The 21522-nt window shown below is 41.5% G+C and overlaps 2 protein-coding genes across 7 annotated transcripts in view; one reads left to right on the top strand and one right to left on the bottom strand.

Moving 5' to 3' along the window:
- VIT (vitrin) overlaps positions 1-20710 on the bottom strand; it is a 53189-nt gene extending 32479 nt beyond the window's left edge. For all 5 annotated transcript variants that reach the window (XM_085055235.1, XM_085055236.1, XM_085055239.1 and 2 more), the window contains exons 1-5: positions 20421-20710; positions 6618-6687; positions 4798-4863; positions 3672-3828; positions 1731-1864 (exon numbers count right to left, since the gene is read on the bottom strand). In XM_085055235.1, the coding sequence (XP_084911361.1) occupies positions 1731-1864; positions 3672-3828; positions 4798-4863; positions 6618-6648 (388 nt within the window). In that variant the 5' untranslated portion in view covers positions 6649-6687; positions 20421-20710. The remainder of the gene's footprint in view (positions 1-1730; positions 1865-3671; positions 3829-4797; positions 4864-6617; positions 6688-20420) is intronic.
- Positions 14125-17592, top strand: LOC146439436 (uncharacterized). 2 transcript variants are annotated; one of them, XM_085055230.1, is made up of 4 exons: positions 14240-14323; positions 14999-15074; positions 15250-15378; positions 16370-17592. In XM_085055230.1, exons 1-4 carry the CDS (start codon positions 14314-14316, stop codon positions 16542-16544), a joined length of 390 nt encoding a protein of 129 aa, XP_084911356.1. In that variant the 5' UTR covers positions 14240-14313; the 3' UTR covers positions 16545-17592. The 2 variants fall into 2 exon arrangements, 1 of the variants encoding a protein (XP_084911356.1); XR_014850799.1 differs by lacking the exon at positions 14240-14323 and adding an exon at positions 14125-14235 and having other exon boundaries at positions 14999-15378.
- Positions 20711-21522: the final 812 nt, after the last annotated feature.

The raw sequence follows: 21522 nt of genomic DNA, 5'->3' as shown, positions 1-21522 counted from the left end.
TTTTTATGACTCATACTCATAAAAAACCCCTCCCCAACTCCTCTCTTTCTGAGAAGGAGATCTGTATGCATTCAGCCTCAGGCTGCTGAGATGGGTAGCACAGCCTTCCTGGGTTTTAGTCTTCTAAATGTCTCTAAAATTTGAAATTCCTCACATTTTCAGGAGGTATAGTGAAAGTTTTCTTCCTACTTGTATATGAAATATGATATGATGTATGTTATAAGATATGTTAGATTTACATTTGAGCTAGTTTATAAACTAAGGGTTCTACTGACATCAGTGAGAGCATTCAGTATGCATAAAATTACAGGCACAAGGGAGAAATCTCATCATACCTACACCTACCCAGGTTTCTCACCATCTCCTTTTATATGCTCTTGTAACTTTCTCTTGTGTCTTCTTTTACAGTGTCTTATAAATTAAGAATAAAGATTTATTATCATAAATAAAAGATTCCTACAGTTTAATGGAAGAATTTCTATAGTTTCATGGGATAAAAACTGAGCAGCTGTTGAGGTAAAAAAAAAATCCTATTTGCCATTTATGTACCAGAATTAAAATGTCCTGTTTGTTGTAGAAAAAACTGCAACAAGTACAAGTAGTAATTCAGCTATTCCAGGAAATTCCTACTCATCCAAAATAAATCCTTTCCATAATGTAGTGTACCCATGGAAGACTACTGTAAAAAAGTGCATCCACATACATGAATGCAAAATCGAGATGACAGTTTGTTTTGGTCAGTTTCTGACACCTCCTTTGCTATCTACAAATTTTCACATGGAAAGAACATTATTTTTAGTAGCTTTTCAGTTGCTTGAGCTGTTGATTTTTCAGGGGATGATATGCTTAACTAGCTTCAATTAGTCATACCTATCTTAAACCTCCAAAAGTGCAGAGCAGCAAGAACTGGCCCAATGTATCAAGAAGTTAGATTTAGAATTTTTATGTAAAACAAGGTCAAGTAAACCCTCTTTCACACAGGTAGAATGAGTGCAAGTAGGTTTAAGATAATCTGAAGCTGGTGTAAAGGGGATCTAATTTGCAAAAAGAATTTTTAAGTCCGTGGATTTTTTTGGTAAATGTGAGCTCCTATATATAATATGGGGAAGAAAAAGGAATTAGTATTAAATTAAGATTGATTTACCTGCACTGATTAGATATCAAAACTATTTGGCTAACAGAGGTGGAGAGAGGTCCTGATGGGATCCTGATACTTGGGATGCAAAAGTCAAATTGCTTAATATAGGGTTTGCATGCATACAGTTGGGCTACATGTGGTTTGGCATAAGTCCGAAGTCACTTCAGGAGATGCAAACTCAGGTGCATGCTGAGGATGCTTCAAATGTCCAACAGGCCTTTCAGTTCTTTAGCAGCACTACTTACCAGAGTGGAGAGCAATAGATTTTGTGCATCAATATCTGGAGTTAAGGTGCCTTCTGAGGCTCAGTCCAGAGCAGATGTCACCTGCAGTGGCTCTGGCCCACACTGGGCTGAGCTGAGCCCAGCTCTGGCAGGGTGCAGGTCTCTTCGCAGGCTGTGTAGGAAGCCCAGAACAAGAAGTGTCTCAAATGCACTCTTCCTGCCTAAGCTAGGTGGGGTGGGCCTGTGGTGACTAACCAGGTCTGAAAATGAGAGGCTGCTTCCCCCTCAGCCCATTGCTGCCCAGCAATCAGCAGCTGGGAGCAGGTGGGGAGGGCAGGCAGCTGCAGTGCCCCAGCCCTGGATGGTACCTGACACGAGGAAGGACTCCCTCCAGCGCGGCAGCGACAGGGACCTGACACCATTGGAGAAGCTCCCGCGGTAACCAGAGTGCCCAGCCACTTTCTGGACAAGGATCTTCCCACCTGTGTTGTCAATTATACCACTGCAAGGACAAAACACAGTGTCTGAAGGCAGAAATTCCACAAAAACCTTCAAAACTGTTCTACAATGCAAGAGGTGTGAAGTGTTTCCTTTTATCTTTAAACCAGGGTGGTGGTGGGGCTGTGATTCTACTGCCAAGTGTGCTGCTAAGAAATATTTGTGCTTCTTCCACATAGAGAAAAGCAGTTTGTTGCAAAGGGCTGTCAGGATCTGTTTGCTCTTCCCACTGATCTACTGGTCCTCTGTTTAAGCTTGACCTAGTTGCACACAAGAAAAAGCTACTGTCTTCGTTAAAATTCCTGCAAGCTTGATTGAATGGCTGAAGATACAGGCAGAGGTACTCAGAGAAGCTTTCAGGCCAACCACGTGACAGAATGTGTTTTCTTTGCGTTTCAGTATGAGTTTTCTGCAAAAACCTTAATCCTGCTTCTGACCTCAGCCTGGAGTAAACTGGACACAATATTGCTGGAAGCTGTAGAAAACCTGTCAGGCTCCAGGTGTGGTGCACATCCAGTGGTGTTTAACGCATGCTGTAACATGTACCTCGAGACAAACAACCTTCAGTGTATGCAACCTGCTCTGGCATCAGTAGGACAGCAGGTCAGCCTGGAAACAACTGCCACTGTAGGGGGGTGTAGGGCTGGCAAGTGATGACCAGGCAGGAAAATACGTACTGGGCAGCAAACAGTGTTGAAGAATATGTTGGAGGTGTAGTTTTCTCTGATAATTGCAAGAAGCTGCTGTTAAATGTATGGACAAGAAATTCACTGTCTGTGGAAATGTAAGATACAAGCTAACAAAGCCAAAACCAGCTGACAAATGAGAAAACCTGAAACCCTCACTGTAACAATAGAGCCAGCCAGGCTACAGGGAGATTGCAGTTGCTGCCAGTATTTTTTAACTTCCCTTTGGGCTTAATTCTGCATGCCGAGACAATTTCCCTTGTGCACTAGTATGTGATGGAGGGCAGAGCCGCAGCCAGGAGGTGGCAGCAGCCCTGTGCTCACATAGGCACGTCAGCCCTGCGGAGCCAAGGGGTGAATTCCCAAAGCTTTAGCCATCCCGCTTTACCCAAGTATTTCACAGAATCAGAAGCGCAGCTCGAATAACTCCGAATTAAGTCAAGTTGCCGATCAGGCTTTACAACTTGTTGCGGCATTTTTGGCTGGATATATCCTGCCTCTGCATCCTGCCTCCAGCTGCGGTGTGTTTTGATTGTGCAGTTATTCTCCGTTAGAACTTCATGCACATTTTCACATGGTTAATAAAACTCGGAAAAACTTGTGCTACAAAATTTATGTTACTCATTTCCTTGTGCAGTGTCCTTTTATGTGGCAAGAAAGCACATTACTCAGTCTTTGATGTCAAGGACAGTTAAACTCAAACCCAGAGAAACCAAACCAATCCCAGAAGTATGAGAGTTATATGTATTCATCACTGGTTATATGCCTGTTTTTTTCTGAAGATTTATTAGTAGCAGCAGCTCCATCTCTATCTTCCACTTGAATAATAATAGTACAATAGTAATTTGTTATGCATGAATGAGAGATCTGGAAATCTCAAGACACTTCTCTGAAGGCTGAGAAACTTCTTCAAACACAACTAATGTCAATAGGAATGCAAGATTGACAGCACTTTGTAAGAATGGATGCATTCCATCACACATGGTCTTTCTCTCAGGATTTCTTAGGCAGCCTGCAATCAAACCTACAAGGCAGTGGGAACTGTAAAGAATTTGAAAAGTCGAAAGATCCCTACACTGAAAAGACAGTTTTGTCTGAGTGCTTTGCTCATTTCAACTCACTCACCTGTGAATTGCAGCATTGCAGACACTGGAGAAAGAAGCATAAATATCTGTGCCATAAACACGGTATTTTACATCTTGACATCCAGGAGGGCATTTTGCAATGAATTCTGGATTGATTATCTTCCCCGCTTTGACATCACAATCAATCTGGGGTACATCTGTGAGTGCAAAATCTTGGTAAAGTCAGATTGAATGCTCCCATAACTGAGTGATCTTGTCATGAAACAGTGAGTAACTGAGTGACAGGGATGCCCTCCTCTTAAGCCTGCATATCAATGGTTTTGGGATGCAAGACATCTTGTGTCTTCTGCATCAACAACATAACACATAATAACCCCTATACTAAGGGATATAGCAGTAGCTAAGGATGGAATAAGGAAGCCTGAGGATATTTCTGACCTTCAGTGTTTACTTCTCTGGAGGACATATCTGTTCTGACACTTTGCTGGAGAGAGAAAGAAGTGTAGTCACCCAGCCTGTGGTTAACACGTGGGAAGGAGGGGGTAGGGATGCTTCCCAAGCCTCCCGCTGTGCTCATGTAGCTCTGTGCCATCTATAATGTCAGGCTGCAGTCACAGCCCATTATCTTGCCCTTAATTTTTAAAACTTTTTGCTGGGTACAATTTACTTTGAACAAGGGTTTTAAGTGTGCGTTTACAACCTCGCAGCAGGCTTGTTTGTCAGCTACATGAACAAAATAATCTGTGGAAAGAAATGCTCCTGCAGTAGTATAGCTGAAAGTTAAACATCCTGGTGCCCAGGCATGCACCACTTGTCTCACACTAATCAGCTACATATGCTTTGTGTTACAGCTGGTCCATTTCACATATTTATCTCTCTCTCTCTCTCTGAAAATCTTAGTGCCTGCTTTGATCCTTGTGTGGTACCTAATGACCTATGAAGATATATTTTAGTAGCGAATTACGAATTCTCCCTTTATACGTGTTAAGTAGCGCACATTTTACTTAAGGGTTTGTTTTCTGTAAAGACTCTTTTAGCTAACATATATTGCCATTGACTCCAGACAATTGTGAAGAGTTACCAGATTATAATCTTACTTTGCACCCTTTTTATGCATCAGACATGTCTGCAGTAAAACAGCCAAAAATTCTGCTGAGATCACTTACATAGCTTTCCCTTTTTTGTCTTCTTTGTGGCTTCCTTAGCTGAGTATGTACAGGTAAGAAACACACCTAGAACAAATAAACATAGTATCAGAGAAAAGGTGGACTATCAACATCAGTCACCACAAGCTCCTGCACATGAAATCTCTCAAATTTGGATCAACAGGTTGAAAACCTGAAATAGGAATTTTCTCAGCCACGTCTAGGTTTCTACTTGGTGGTTAACTTTGCAGTCATGATGGCATCTGTTGTGGGGAAGTGTTTTGAAGGGGATTAAAGATCAGTTCAGTTCACATATTCATCTGTGGAATTTACTGTCTGAAGATGCCACAGAGTCCATGTGGTCCAGAAAACCCCGAAAGTATTTCCACAAGCAGTGGGAACTCTTTGTGATTGGTGTGACAGGGATGTTAATGAAACAATGTTCTCTGCACATAAAGCAACTGGGAAGTTAAGGAGTGAAAGAGTATTCTTAATAACCTTTTGGGAAGGTTATCCTGTAATTGTGTGTTGCGGAGTTTTCACTCACTGGTGGCAGCAGGTATGGGATACTGGGCAGCATTACAGACCATACGAGGTTCCAGGGTGGCATGTCCCAGCATCCTGCCCCAGCAAGGGCACTCATTTTCTTCAGTAAGCAGAATTATGATTTGAAAAGTGGAACAGTAGAAGAGACATATGCTGTTGCATTAAAGATGCATCCTGATATATGCATGTAGCTTACCTTGTTATGTTTACTTGCTAAGTGATGACATACAAAACCTCTTTATTCTCTGGGCTTATTTATAAGCACTGTATTATGGGTGATTGATAATTTTGTTAAAAATATCCTGACTTTCCTATTCACCTTTCCCTTCTGTGAGCTTTCAGAGGGAATTGAAACTCTCTATAATGGGTCAGCTGATCCTTTTATCATTTGTTAAGCTAATCTTACTACAATATGCAACAGAAGTAATTTCTTTCTTTTATGCTCTTCTCCCCCTAGACTGATTGCAGAGAGTTTGTAGACTTAATCACACCTAGAATTTTCTCAAAAATTAAAGCAGCCTCACAGTGTCTGCACTGACAGTGAGTAGATGCAATATTTGGGCCTTTTGTCACCAGTGCAGCTGTGTAAGCAAGAGAAAATTGTAGTTAGATTAAAAAAAAAAAAAAAAAAAAAAAGAGTGGAAAATAAAGTGCAATGTCTCAACTACTTGGAATATTACAGCATAATCTAATGTGGAGAAAGTAATTTGGTAATTTATGTAGAAGCACTACATAGATTGCTATGAATTTGAACTAAGAACAACTGTCCTGACAGACTTGAGGCTAACAGCTAGAGGGAATATTGTCTGGGAATGTAACAGTGTTCATGTAAGATGAATTGCAGATTCTGGAGTTTCTACATGTTCCCAAAAAGCGAGATCCTGTCTGACTGCCTGTCTGATAGAACCTTTTGGTGCTATCTTGTTCATTGAAAGAGCAAGAATAGGGAGAATTTGGAACAGTGCCCCTATGTAAGAAACAGCTGATTTTTCTTTAGAGGGAATCATTACATTACAGACATTTTCCAGACCCAGTTATGCCACCTGATATGGACTGCATGCAGCTGGTCGTATACTTAGAGGTCTCTGCAATTCATTAATATTTTTTCTATGTCAAAGTCAAGAAGCTTGTGTAGCCTGTTTTTGAAAAGCTGTGCCAAGGCTTACACCTGCCACTGAGAGCTTCATTAGCCATGGAGTCCAATGGGAGGAGAATAAATCTGCAGCCACACGGCATCCAGCACAGGAGAGTACAAACCCATAAACTACTAATTGCAGCACATCAACTGTACTTACCTAAGAAGGTAGCAATGACTGTGGCCTTCATGGTGACTAAGGCAAAGACTGGATTTGTTACCGAGGAGCACTGAAAAGGAAAAGAAAAGTTCATCAGGCTGCAGAGGTATTGCAGATGACACTGGAATGGTGGGGGAAGAGGGACTGTGCACTTTTCTTCAACCTTTCACAGTCCTCACATGCTGCATCCTCTTATCACGCTTTGTAGAACAGCTGATATCCCCAGAGGAAATGGTGTTTGGGCTGTCACACTCCCATTGACTAATTATTTACTTCTGTCCAAAATTTGTCTTTTGCTCCAGGAAACCAAGATTCCATTCATATACTTGTTTTGGAAGCCAGTGTCAGGAGAGCGTATGATGGGCAAAGACATGCTCTGACATCTATTCAAATCTGCTCACTGCTCTTCTAAGAAATAATCACAGAATCGTATCTTCTTCACATCAAACCACACCAGGTAATCTCACAGAGATATGGGGAACATTAATAAGGCTGTTTACTCCTGAAGGATGTTGCCTAAAGTATTTTACAATTGTTCCATCTTTTGTGAGCCAAATTACTGGTTTCTTTCCTTTTGAGAGGATGTGTATGTGTGTGTATGTATGCGAGCACCTGAGATAAAGAGGACTCTGTCAGAACATCTGGAAAACATTTTTTTTCTGGGTCTGCATACATGGTTCATGACCCCTGCCCACCCTGAAGCTCTTGGCCAGGCTACAAGAATTCAAACTTACCAGAGATAACCCCTCTCAGCTCCTCTTGGGCATCACCTGCTGCTTTTGCTGTTATTTTGTGACTGCTCAGGGAATCCTGTGTTGGGCACTCATAATTAGTCATTAAAGTTCTACATAATGCTTAACAAATAGAGTAAAAAGTCTGAAAGGGAGAGTATATCTGTGTGTTGTATAGGGAGAACCTTGAGGATCAAAATAAACTTGATCTTCAAAGAAACTTATTACATGCTTACAAGTGGAAAGATTTATACTAAAATAAAAATGAGCTAGCTATCAAGAAAGAAGATATGAGTGCTAAATAAGAGTGTTAAAGCAGCATATGACCAGGAAAAGCAAGATATCTGCCTCCTGGAAAAATGGCAGATTTCATCAGATTTCACATAGCAATTAATATACTCAGAAGCAGGGCTTTGGTCACACCAGAAAGAAATGTAGACTAACAAGGCAGATACATGACAGAAAGAGAAAAAATCTGCAATCTGTCTCCATATAAAATGTTTCCATATTTTTACTTTAATTGCTCTTATTTTCAAGCAAGCCACATGCTTATGAGTGAGGATGACTAAAGCAATATGGTAATCTAAACTGAGTTCAGCCAGTTCTAGGTCTATACAATTTATGACTCTTTTAACATACAGCAGATTCACCTCTGATTTTTGCTTCTGTGCCACAGTAAGAGAACGTCAAACACCAGGACATATTAACAGTGTCACTTCCTAATAGCACAGTGTCTTTACTTGGTTATTTCTCTGAAAAAGTTTTCCTGCTAGGCTGTTAAAGCTGAAAGCAGCAGAGGTTTCTCAGAAGCCACTGAATTGAATCTGGGGGATATGGAAAGTGGCTCAACATGGTGACTGTGTCTTTCTGAAAAACAATGGGCAGTGCAGTGGGGGTGACCCCAGGCTGTACAAGCCATAGCAGCAAGAGCAGGTATGTGGCAATATTCTGCTGTCGTGGTTAGTTTCTAATAAAAAGTGTTGCCCATCTTTTGGAAGAAAAATCCATTTTAAGCATTTACTGCAGTGTATTTCCATTGTGAAGCTGTTGAAGAAAATGGCAACAAGAAGTAGAAGAGTGCTCAGAGAAACTTGGCTCATACTTTCCTCCTCACTTTCTTGTCTCAATCCATTAACAAGTCAGAGGTATCCAACAATTGCTCCTCTTCAATGAATGCTCACTTTAGATTAATTGCAGAAAAAGAAGAGGCAGAATAAGATTTGCAATTCATTTGCTGAACTACCATTAAAGATTATACCGATACTGGCTTAGACTTTGCAAAAGGCATCTTAATATGAGAATTCCCAAAATTTGCAGTGAATAAATTCAGCAGTGGTATCTTTATTTGAAGTCAAAGAGACCTGTGTGAATTTGTCCTGACAGTATTTGACTCGGTGCTGAGATGTTTTCATCACCAGTTTAAGAAAAGGTCTGAAATGGTAAAGCATCCATGTAAAAGCTGTGTCTTCTGTGGAGAGAGTCCAATACTGCCCAACTTTTCCTGTCTTACTTTTGTAACCACCTGTATCACCAGTGCTGCACAAGACTTCTCACTGCTTCCTGAAGGCCCTGCTGTCCCCAGCCACCCCAGAAACTATCCCACTCCTCTTGGGTGGCAACACCCTGGACTTGCCTGCAATTGTATTCTCTACCTAGTTTGGTGGCAGGCATTGATTTTCAAGGCAACAGAAAGTAGACTTTTGTTCCTAAATTATTATTCATTTACTGCAGAAAGGAGGCAATAAATCTATAAGGATTTAATATGTAAAACCTGTCAGGGGTTCAACAGAGTTCAGCAGACCCCTTAAGCCTACAATAACAGATGTTAGTCAATAAGAAAGATAATGGAAGCATTTAGACAAGGCTGTTAGATTTACTTAACACTCTTATTGTCACAGCTAAACAGAATAGCATCTTACTGTGGACTCTGTACCTTTGATGCAGTTTTTACTAGTATCCTCATGGAAATAAATTCTAATAGTAAAGAAACTTATTTTTGCCACTTTATTGATTTCTACATTAAGCACTGTCATATCAGGCAAAATGCATAGACATCCTGTGACACAGCTCTGGTGACAGTACTCCAAGGGGTGGTCCTGGCCTTCACATGGGCTGTCACATGGGGAAATACAAGGAGGATTTACACTGCTGACTATTAAGTATCAGGCATAGAAGCTCCAGGCTTTCTCTTGTGGGAAGTCTGTGTGCATTCATTGTATTTGGGGCCTAGGGTGTCACCTGATTTAGCTGTGTGAGATCTCCTAAACTGCACTAGCATGGCATGTGCTCCTTCAGGCTGGTAAAGGGAGCAACAGCTTGGAATAAAACAGTGGGGTTTTTTGTTTCTCTGGGAAGGAAGGGGAAAGCAGGGCTCCAATCCATGCTTTTTAGTCTGTGTGGATCCACTGGGAGGTTTGGGGATGTTTTATCTGTAGATCAGGAATGATACTTTGCTATTAAATACAAAGCTGTTCTTCCTTTGTTCCTTTACAAAATGAATAGATCCCATTAAGACAAACTGAAAAGATTGCACTTTGGGTTAGTCTGGAGCATGAGTTTTGCTTAGATTTCTCCTAATCAGCTTTCTCTTAATGCAGTATTTGCAGTCCCAGTCAGAACTGGGAACTAGAGACTATTTACTATTAAATTTCCTAAACTGTGTGCTGGATCTCTGTTTATCAGAGTACATTTTCCAACCTGAATCCTGCAGACTGTTGTAACAGAAGTTATCCTTATGCCAGGAAAGCAATTAGGTATATACATTACATTAACATGTGCTTCAATCCCAACTAAGTAAAAATGTAGCAATGTAGTTTGATGTTTCCCAGTGCAGATAATATTTTACCTTTTAAAATCAAAGTTCTATTTGAAAGAATGTTGATTACTTTTTCCTGGACACAAACACTTGAAAAAGCTTGAATGTGAGCGAAGAGACAGAGTTAGCAAACTATTCATTCTGTGTATAAAGATTTTTATACTGACCTTTTATTAGCAATTTGACTTTTATAAATATCTGAGAGAGCTGCTACATACTACAAACAAACAGATGGTTTAAGTGCACATAAACTCTATGGCAAACTGTAACATTTTCTGGAGGAAGTGTAGATTTTAAGTCCTTGATTTTTGGTGTCAGGCACTGCTGTCCGTTCCATGTGCAAGCTGAAATTCTTTGCTAGTGCCATGTGCTTTGCCTCTGCAGGAATAAGCAGTTTATCTCCTGTAATCTCCTGTGCTACAGAAATTAATTTGTACACTTACCACAAGAGTGTGTGTTATTGTTCCCCTTCTCAAGGGGTTCTAATATCTCAGCAACACTGGCATCATAAAGGAAAACAGAAGTGGACTTTGTTTGAAAGCTATTTGAGCAAGTAGCATGGAGCTAACAGCACGATCTCTAAGCACTGTGGGTTGAGTTAAATATGTGCCCTTTATGGGAAAATCAAGTGGGCTTGGTGTAGGTGTGAGTAAACCAGTTTGGATAAACAAGAGCTGATGTCATCTTCTAGAGGAAAACATTTTAGAGTACTTTTTTGTTTTCTTTTGTTTTGTTTTAAAAATTGTTTAACCCTTTCTTTGTTTCATGCTACCCATGGTATTGTATCTTGCTTGGCAGTACAAGAACTTGATTTTGGTGCAAATAGGTAAATTGACTAGCACTTGTCACGTGATTTAGCTTTACCCCCTTTCTTGTCAGAGGGAAGAAGTTATGTACCCTTGGTGCACTGTGCTGCTCTGAAAGTATGTACATAAAAATATAGCTAAGTGGCTGTTTTTTAAAAAAAATGGAGATAATGAGTTTTGCTGAGACAGAAAGGTTGAATTGATAGCTATATTTCATTTCATGGGCTTAGACTGGCCTGTTGGTATTCCAGGCCAGGTCACAAAACATGGGATCCAAGGGACTGTTTTGTGAGGTCAACTTGTCTGCATGGGAGGACAGACTTTACTCTTTGTGTGCTCTGAAATAGAATATATGCATCCAGGAATTTGAAAACATTATAGACTTCATCACCTGCTGCTATAAAAAAAGGTGAGTGAACACTCACCTGTTTCCTTTCACATATGGAAGAACCAAAAAAAGCTTCCTGGGAACACTGCTGAGCTTCAGAGCACTTTGGTACACTCTGCTTAATTACCCAGAGTCTTAGAATGCTGACCAGGAAACCCAGGCTTCTGTGGCTGCAGGTCTTTCCCATGCAGTGGAGGGGTTGCAGGAAGTATCATATGTCACCCATTCAACAACTGTGTGTTTAGTTCGATGAGCAACAAAACCACTCTTAAAGGAGTTTCTGGGCCTGGCCACAGCTTGTGCTTTTCCCCCAAAGAGATTTTGCATTACCATGCTCCTTTACCTCCTAAGTCACAGTAGCATAGCCTGTGTGGATGATGCTTTCCTGGTCGCACAGGGGTCCTTCTTTGTCACAGAAAATTGGGGTCTCCCAACCTTTTCTGCCCTGGAGCCTGATGCTGGGGGACTTCTTTGGTGATGAAGAAAACATGGGTTCACTCTCTCTGAGGCCATGGACAGCCCTGATACAGTTATCCCTGATTAAGGGTTTTTACCACTTGCTTCTTATTACAAGGCTTTGATGGTTGTGGCTGCCACATAATGTTATAAATGGTGCCTGCTCTGCTCCATGAGGTGCCTAACTCACCAGAGGGCTGTGGGGACTGCTGGTAGCCAGTCCCTCTTGCAGGGTACCTGTCAAGTCACTCTCAAGTCATTCAAGTGAGGTATGGGTGTATTCAGAAGTCTAAATTCTACCTAAGTTGCACTTTGGGCTCAGGAGTAATTTTTTTCTGAGCTGATTGAACAAATGTTTATATGCAGGTTGGCAAGATAAATTTAGTCCAAAATAGCTCTCATTCAGGTGGGTATGATGAAGAGATACTACACCCAGCAATTCAGAGTCAAATAAAAACACACAAGCAGACCTGTGCTACTCATTTTTTGTTCATGCAATGCCCTGAAATTGAAACATAAGGTTGAAGTAACAGTGACTATGACTTTTCTACTTTCCACAGAGCTCTTTCTGAAGAAAGAAATTTATTTAGGACTACAGTGTGATTTAACTTCCCAGACCTTTCTCAGAGCTTAAATAAAACTGCAATGATTATACATTTTCATCTGTCTCAGCAAGAAAACCATCAATTATGTTGGTCTGACCTGCCCCTTCCAGCAAAGGAAGAGATACATTTAGAATGTGTCACCCACCCACAGAGAAAATATAATTTGGACTTTCTGGATGATAATTTCTTTGGGGGCCATTACACTGTACTTTCCTGGTTTCTGCTAATGTATTATGCATTAATTTTTCATTTTGATGCACAGCTTTTATGCCTCACTGGGAATTGCTCTTAGCTTAAACCTGTGAATTCCTGTCCGGAAAACTTCCTCCCTCTGTTCTCCTCCTCACCATGGCTTTTGTCTGCTCACGTATTTGCCCCACTCACTCTCAGGCAAACTTCTTCCGCTTTTCTACTTTGACTGCTTCTGCTTAACATCATTCAGACCCCAGCCAGGTGCCATCAATCTCTGGCACTGCCATTTTCCCAAGAAATAGAGGGCTGAGGCAAGTACTTGCAATCCAGCTGTGCTGGAGGGCTGTGCTAGCTTTGTAGCATGAGATTTGTGGCCACATTTCTTTCTTTTTTTTATTTTTTTATTTTATTTTATGAAAATGTGCCATTTTCTATTTCCAGCAAATCGTTTTAACAAGTCAAAGTGACTTTTTAAAGTGCAATACATGGTTTCTCAGATTGGATGCACAATAAAGAGCGCAGAGTAACCATGCTATTTTGCTGCCTGCAAACTAAGAATTAGTGTCGTGTGTCAGAATTCCCCCGAAGGTACATATTTAGTCTGTAAGTGAAGAATTTCTGTTAAAGGCACTGAAAAAACTGCACATAACCCTGGGGATGGTTTTGGAATTTCTGTAGCATGTTCAAACAAAACAACTTTTTTTTTTTGTAGCAACTTAGCAGCAGAAATTTAGAGAAACTTTAGGATGTTTATTCTCTCCTTATTAAAGCTACACATAACCCTTTACTACAAAAGTGAATTATACATTTGATCAAAAGCCAAACTCATCCTTAAACATGCTAGTAAATTTATACAACAGCTTACAGAAAACTTTTATCAATTCGGTATCTCCTACAGTTTGTATGACTAGTGATGCCCATGCCAAAGCCATGGACCAATGGGATAAGGATTCAGAAAATATTTGTAATTTTAAAAAAACCCCAAAAAACCACATCTGGAACTACCCTGAAGTAAGTGGTGAAATTAATTTATGTCTAGTAATAACAGCTTGATCAAGGAAGCATGTTTCACAAAAGGTCTTCAGCAAATCAGGAAGCATGGGAATGATAGTCTCATGTTCTTGCACTGCATGACATTTTCCCTTATATATTCTGTACTTTTCAAAAAACATTATTTCTTCCTAACTGCATTATTTCTGATTGGAAATGTTTCCTTCAAGCCTTCTCAGATAAATATCTTCCTGAAACTTCTAGTTTTAAAACATGTAACCTGTGCTGCAAGGGAGGTTGCTACAAAAGGCAAATCAGAAAACAACCCCAAACCACCTCCTCAGCTCCTCAGTCATGTTCTAGTGCTCTTTGCCTCCTTGCAGGGTCAGCTGCAGGTCAAGATGCCCAATCCCACATCCCAGGACGTTCTGCATGGCCACACTGCTCCAAGCCCTGCCAATGACCCTCCCCAGCTGGTGGTCATTGCTGCTTTGGCTTTGCTCCAGGCTGTTCCAGTTGTATCCCTCCCACCTGGGGCTGCTCCAAAGCCCACCTGCAACCCAACAGGCACATTCAGGCTGAGCTCTCTCATCAGACCAGGCTGTTCTGGGGAACAGTTTGAAAACTGTGGACCTGTGAGTACTGTTTCCATTTTTTAATGACTGAAGAAGACATCTTGACATCTCAAGCTGCTTTTGGGAGGAGAGGGAGCTATGGATTTGAGTGAGTGCCAGCATTGTAAATGAGGCTATTACAGGTAGTGCTGGTTTTCTGAAGACCTGCTGTTGGTGGAGGTGCTGGTGAGAGACATGACACAGTGTGGGCCAAGCTGTGCAGCCTTATGGCACGTGTGTTGGCAGCCCTTGGCAACTGGCAGGAGTGCTCTCTCTAACATATGGGTCATGCAGACACCATGAGGAATAGCTAAGCTTCCAGAACTACATCCCTTTAGTATCTGAGTGCCCTGGAGGGGAAATGAAGAGCTAGAAAACATGGTGGCAGAGAAAGTGGCCCCCAGAGCCCAGTCCTGGATACTGTGACAGGGTAGGTGCAGCCAGAAATTGCTTGGAAATGTGTCTCAGAATCAGGCTTACACTGTTTTACTAATTTGCATATTAGAATATTTAAAAACCTGCTGGTTTTGCATAGGGATGAATCACAGGATTCTGTTTCTGAGAGACCAAGATCAAAAAGGGAAACCACATGGACTGGGAGCAGGAACTTGTAATTTGTGGTCTTTTGTTTTTAAAACAAACTAAGCCTGCAAACCTTACTATTGCATAATCTACTTCCATGCTCAGGAATTTTATTCTGAACTTTGGCTTTAGGAGATTACCATATGAGCTTCTACTTCAAATCTAATTGTTGCCTAACCTATGTATTTCTTTCTATACACAGATTTCACCAATGAGAATAGAAGATGTGCACCACAGAAGACTCAGCCCTTATGCCCCAAATTACCACATATTTTGAGGTGCAGTTTGGTGGAAAAGCTGTCTCCAAAACAGGGTGAAATTAGTCTTGTTTAATTTATGTGGTGCCAGTACTTGCCCTTGTAACATTTGTACCAAGTTGTTCCTTTGGAACTACTCTGAATTTCTATAACCTCTCACCTCCCTCATTTGGACCTTCCTCTCCTTCCCATGTAGCCTCATTTCCAGCCTCATTCTTCCTATGATTCACGTCCTAAAACTTCTTCAACCAAGCCCAGAAGAACAAAATTCTCAAGTGTTGCAGATGCATGGCAGGGGACGTGAGAAGGATGGGCTTCCACCAAGGTGAGCAGGATGGAGTCCCATCATCCTGAGCTGGCTGGCAGCTGTGAAAGTACCCCTGTAGCCAGGGAGCCCTCACCCTTTTGTAGCTCTGACTCACTGAAGTTGTCCACGGCCAGAATACACAGCACTACTGCCAGCTTTCCTCTATGTCTCACCCTTTTTCTATGGGCTAAAGGGCAAACTATGCATTTGGGGGAAATAAAAAAGAATGGAGCCTTCTGAGTCCCTAAAGGAACCTGGCAGGGAGACCTAGAAGCACAGACATGGCCATGTCCAAACTTTCCAAACTAGTGATTTCTGAGAGGTGAAAATTTCCACAGTTTTGTGTACAAGCCTGAAGGTGCTGGAAATCTACAGGTCATCCTGGTGGGGACATTAATGGACTGCATGAATCTATACAAGAATATTCAGAATTTTCCCCAAAATTCTGGCGCATGTCTAACTGTCACTTGGCAATTATGTGCTTCTTTTAATATGAAACAAGCTGCCAGTTGAAGGATTGTTGGCTGCTGTATTACATTTACAAAGGTATTTTATAAGGTGATAGGCTGAGCAACAGTTTGCAAATGCAAGTTATAAATGTTTTTTATATCTGTGTCTATGGGATGTTCTGTAGAATGAGACACATTAAGGATAACTGACCTCTTAATGCACTCTGGAGATAAAGCAAAGATGGGATGGACTTTATGAGTGCTACAAAGTCAGTTCAGCCACTACAGCAACACTTATGTTAAGAACAGCTTAAACCTAGATAATTTGAATGAACCAGAGAAGGTTATAAATACTCTTCTGATGTGAATGTGTTTCCAGTTTGGGATATGAGCTATAGATTTGGGTGCTCTGCTTAAGAAGGGAAGGAAAAAGCTGCAGATGGTGGTTTTTTTTTTTTTAATTAAAATGCATTTTCATGAGAAATATTGGTGCTTCCAAGCCATTGGGAAATTTTCTTTCTGATCAACAATTCCTGTTTGTTTGTTTTTTTTTTCCCCAGGCCTCAGTCACTGAAAAATGAGCCCAAAGAGGAAAGGCAGCCCAAGGCAACCCTGCCATGTCCTGCTGCAGAGGAGAACAGAGAAGATGGCAGGAGAGGTCAGGGTGAGCTGGCTGGGGGAAGAGGGAACAGGCTCTGTTCTCTGCTGGCAGGGCACCTGCAGAGGATGTGGTAGCAGCCCTCAGACACCAGCAAATGTAGAGCTGCCCCAGCAGAGGGTTAGGTGAGGATGTTTGCAGAGCCCAGAGCAAACAATTGGGCAGCTAGCCTGTGAGTGCCATGCTGTCAGGACTGTCCACACCTGGCACCTCCCAGTGTTTGCAAGGGGCAGCTGGACCCACACAGACAGCAATCACACCCGGGCAGTACAGCTGCCCCACAGATGCCTTTGGAGCCTACAGAACTCCAGTAGATCCTGACTTGTCTCTGGGCCACAGTACCGGCAGAAAAGTTCCTCAGCATTACATGCTGCTGTTTTTTCTGCGACAAGTCCCTTCACATCCCACCTTTTGCCCCAGCTTGCTTTCCGCAGGGCACAGTCACGAGTCAGCACCGGGCAGGTTCACTGCTGTGCTCGCAGCAGAGCCTGCAGCCCCTCCGGCTGGGGGTTCAGAGAGTTCACAAGGGCCATGCAGGCTCTGGCAAGACAGACACTCTTTAAGGGTTCCATTTGCTATCAGAGATACAATCTTAACAGCTACAGATTTTCTGGGCATTTCTGCGCCTTTCTGAGCCTCTTGTGTAGCAGTGGGAAGCTGTGCTGCCTGCGCAGCATTTACTCAGGTTTTCCAAGAGGGAAATATGCAGCAAATAAAGGAACTGGGATGCAAAAGAGTGGCAGCTGCTCTAGGACTGTTAGAGAGGCTCTTTTACAGACGAATGAACCGTCAATTTGTAGTAAGACATTGTTTTCTAAACATAGCATGAAAACTGTTATCTTGCCTGGCTGGTCATTAGAAGAGAGATAATTATAGTCTCTGTGCGACAGCCGGGCCCAGAACAGGGGCTGCATTGTCCCCCGGCCCAGCTGAGCTCCAGCACAGGCTCCCCAGGCAGCGCTGGGACAAGGGGGCTCCTTGTGCCCCGGCAAGTTCAAAAGAGGAATTGAAGTGCTCTAAGTAGGTGTTAAGCACCTATTTCTCTCTCCGACTCTGGGCTTAAAATCTACTCCGCAGGAGAAAGGTGCAGAGGGCAGACCCGTGACTGCTGTAGCTGCATCCTCTCTGGCTATGATTATTATTTTTCTTTTATTTTTAAAAAATCAAACCTTAACCATCAGTTTTGCAGTTCTGTTTCGGTTTTTCAACACGAATCAATGAGACCTCTATGACAGACAGGTTTTCAGGAGGAAGGACATATTATATGTTCAGTGTCCACTTTCTGAGCCCTGAATGAGAAGTCTAAGCCTCAGCTGATGCTAAAGCCGGCTGGAGGAGTCCTGGTGTACCCAGAGCTTCAGGGGGCCAGAACATTCCCCAGGACTGTCAGGAAATTCCAGACCATTGTTTTTCATTACCCATCCGGAAAGGACACTGCCACCCCACCCAAGTGCAATGGGACAGCACACACCTCCCTGCTCTGGCACTGCCCATGCCAGTCCCACCATTCGGGCAGTCCATATCTACTAGTGTCACAGCACTTTTTTTGGGAATACAGTCATACTTGCAGATAGTAAACTGAGCTATCACTTTTTCTTGCTCATTTCATCCAGGTGCCTTAAATGACTTATCTATCAACTTTTAAACTGAGAGTAGGTTTAGATTAGGTAATAAGAAGAAATTCCTCACCCTGAGGGTGGTGAGGTACTGCAACAGGTTGCTCAGAGAAGTCGTGGATGTCACATCCCTGGAAATGTTCCAGGCCAGACTGGATGGGGCTTTGAGCAACCCGGTCTAGTGAAAGTTATCCCTGCTCATGGCAGGGGTGTTGGAATGGGTAGATGGGTTTAAAGTTCCTTCCAACCCAAAACCAATCTATGGGTCTGTGATTTAGGAGACTTTTTGTAAAATGGGGGACTTAGACACATGCTCTAAGCCTTAGGTTAGCAATATTTAATGATTAGAGCTTTATTTGTGGTTCAGAGGTGAAAAGGAAAAAGTTCAAAATTCTCCAGGCAGACCAGATACAGTCAAGTTTTTGATGCCATTGTTACATAAGTTTCAGACTTATTTTTAGCAGTGTTTTCTAAGAAGCAAAGGCCAGAAATAATAAATAATTCTGATGTTTTGCATGAAGTAATTAGCCTGTTTCCCCAGCTTCTTTGTTCACTCTGTGGCTCAGGCAGTCCCCTTTTAGAAATATTCTAATTAATTTTGACAAAAGCAGTGTAAAAATTAATTTCCTTCTGCTTCTGTGAAAGTAAGTAACTGGGTAAAAAGGAAACACCTCCTTAATGCCTCCTTTAAAGGAAAGGCTTGTGCAGGATCGAATCCTTATCAGACAAAAAAGAATCCAGATGGAATATCTTTCTTGCATTCCAAGTGAGGAAACCTGGTGTAGCTAGTAAAACTGTTTGGTTGACCCAGTCAGAGGTAAGTGCCACCAGGGAAAAAAGTGTCTCCCATAAAGTAAAGGTAAGAACAAGTTAAGAGCAAGTTAGGAACATAACATTATTACACAGAGCAGTATTCAATTATATTGGCAGTACAGTCAAAGTTTCTTTAAAAAGAAATACTTTTTGTCTTGAATAGCTAAAAGACAGGAGGTCTTTTTTGTCATCCCAGTGAGGACAAACCTGGAAACCCAAAGGATTAGATAAAACATGCAAGCAAAATAAGTCTGTTTAATACAAGATACTAACAATATTTGAAAATTAATGTGCTTGTAACGCAGTTATTTTTGCTTGAGTTCTCTTTGCATCTCTGGAAGAGATCAGTCTTACAGCCATGACTGCCATTCAGGTGATGAACTGAGTGAAGTCTGAAGAAGGTGACAATACATATAAACACAGATTTTCTTTGAGTGTAGACAAACACAATGTGTTTTTAACTTCAGGATGTATTTAGTAAAGCACAAGCTATAAACATATACAACTCCATGGCTTTTCTCAGTAAAATGTATTTTGAAAGCCATCTAAACAATTTTTTCCCTGTGTGTGTTTTCTTGTTTTGGTGTTTTGTTTAAATTTTGGAGAGGTTAGAGAAAAAGCAGTGTGCTCCAAGGAGGACTTGCCTCTGTAATCTGTAATTTTGCTTTCTGCTCTGAATGTGGTGTAGTTCCCATAAACTCTAGGAACAAAATATTAACTAGAGTTGAAATTTTGCTTGGGGCATTTGGTTCATGTTTGTACTAGTCGGAGAGAAACCACATTTTGAAGAGACTTATCAAGACTCTAATCTCTCCGCAGAGAGCTGAGCGGCTGTGGCAGGCTTGACAATGCTATTCATTTTTGGAGCCTCACCACCAAAACAAGCACTCAGCACAAAAGGATGTATAGAGTCTAGGCTACTGTACTGTTCATACATCTGCATCTATCCATTAGCAAGGGAATTCACACCACAGAAACACACATCACTGGAATAATACCATTTTCCATTCTGTGCCTTGGAGTTTAGTGTTCCCCAGTGTGAGGTGGTGTTAATTAATGATATGACACACACCTTCCTATTGATCAAAGAGACAAAGAAACAGTCTTGAAAACAGAGCAGTTTAAAACTTAGGAACAAGTTGCATTCCCTATCACACACTATTTGAACAGAAGGCTTGAATAAATGTCTACTGGTGTGTGGCTTATATACACCATTTTTTATCACATCGTTAAGTCCTTGCTGTTCAGGCAGGGAGTATATGTGTCCACTTTAACAGTAGGGCTTAAAGCTTTCATAAATACTTTATGAAGTACATATGAGGTAAAGAACAGTTTCATTCTGCATTTATGTCTTCATCTCCTTAAGTCTTTGATCCTAAGCACACAGCTGGAATGCTAAATAAAACATTATGTCCCTACAGTTTCTCAGCAGTGAAAATATTCAACTATTATCAACAGGCAAAAAACCCAACTTCCCCCTCTCCCCCCTAAATAAATATAGCAGAGAAGCAACATCAGAATTACCTTGCTTGAGGTGGGCAACTTTTTATTCCTTTTCTCCACACAGTATGAAAGTGGGTTTTTTTCCAAGCTTTTCTGTACCCCAAACTCCAGCCAACATTATTCTACAGAAGGAGAGGCAGGCAGCAGAGGGAGGCCTGGACACCTTTTTTTCTTTCAGAGAGGAGCTAATCAAACATTCCCATCAAGCTCCCAGCTCTGTGAAAGGCACATTGCTCTCTCTCTCCCCCTCCCTCTCTCTGCTCCTCTCTCCCTCTCTGTCTCTCTCTCTCTGTCTTTCCCTCTCCCTCTCGCACACACAGTCATACAGAGCTCCTTACACTGATTTAGCAGCTGAATTAGGCGGTCCTATTTTAAATATACGTTCCCTCCCACATATTTTTGGTAGGGATTTCTATGCTCCTTTTGCACTAGCCTGTCAGATTTGTCAAGTTTTTCTCTTTTGGGAAGTGAAGCTTTACTCAACTGATGTTTTGGCTGATTTTTTTTCAGTCTCCGTGTGCAGTTCAGCACCGTAGTGAAACGACTAGAACTAGTAGATGAGAGTAAACCACACAGCTCTAAAGATAATAGCTACCAGATTAGTTAGGTGCAGATCAGGTTTAAAGAGAAAAAATATCTTTTGAAGAGACAAACTGTGATGCCTTTACTTATGTGAATATTCCCCCAGCAGTTTCCCTGAAGTCAGAGGATTAATGACAGAATAAGTCTGTGAGTCTGGGCACAGAGAAGTAGAAGTATGGCATGAGGGTTCTTTCTGATGAAGTTGGATGTGGAAATTTAATAAAATGCTCTCAAAGGCTACTAAATGGGTACTCATTAAGTGTGCCCTGGCCAAATGAGATATACAAAATGACTAATTTCTTTACGTATCTGTACACAGATCTCCTAAAATTCCTGGTTAACTTTAAGATGAAAAATGTATTGAGATAATCAAGATCAAAGCATTTACACAGAAATCACAGAAATTACACAGCTATTATCACAGAAAGTGATGGTATCATATTCCAGGATACTGGAATGTAAACTATAATTTGCAGCTGCATCTAGGTATTCAGAGGGGTATAGATAACATCCATGGGTGAACATACACAGTTTTGTCTAA

This window comes from Lichenostomus cassidix, chromosome 3, assembly GCF_008360975.1.
Source record: "Lichenostomus cassidix isolate B80296 chromosome 3, HeHo_3.0, whole genome shotgun sequence".
NCBI classification, from domain to species: domain Eukaryota; kingdom Metazoa; phylum Chordata; class Aves; order Passeriformes; family Meliphagidae; genus Lichenostomus; species Lichenostomus cassidix.
The sequence above is the reverse complement of the archived record's forward strand: the minus strand, read 5'-3'. Positions and strand labels throughout refer to the sequence as shown.

Excerpts from the sequence above, each read along its gene's own strand:
- LOC146439436 (XM_085055230.1), top strand. Across the intron at positions 15,075-15,249 it reads AAATTACCACATATTTTGAG|CCTCATTTCCAGCCTCATTC; the intron begins GTGCAGTTTGGT and ends CTTCCCATGTAG. Across the intron at positions 15,379-16,369 it reads AAGGATGGGCTTCCACCAAG|GCCTCAGTCACTGAAAAATG; the intron begins GTGAGCAGGATG and ends TTTTTTCCCCAG.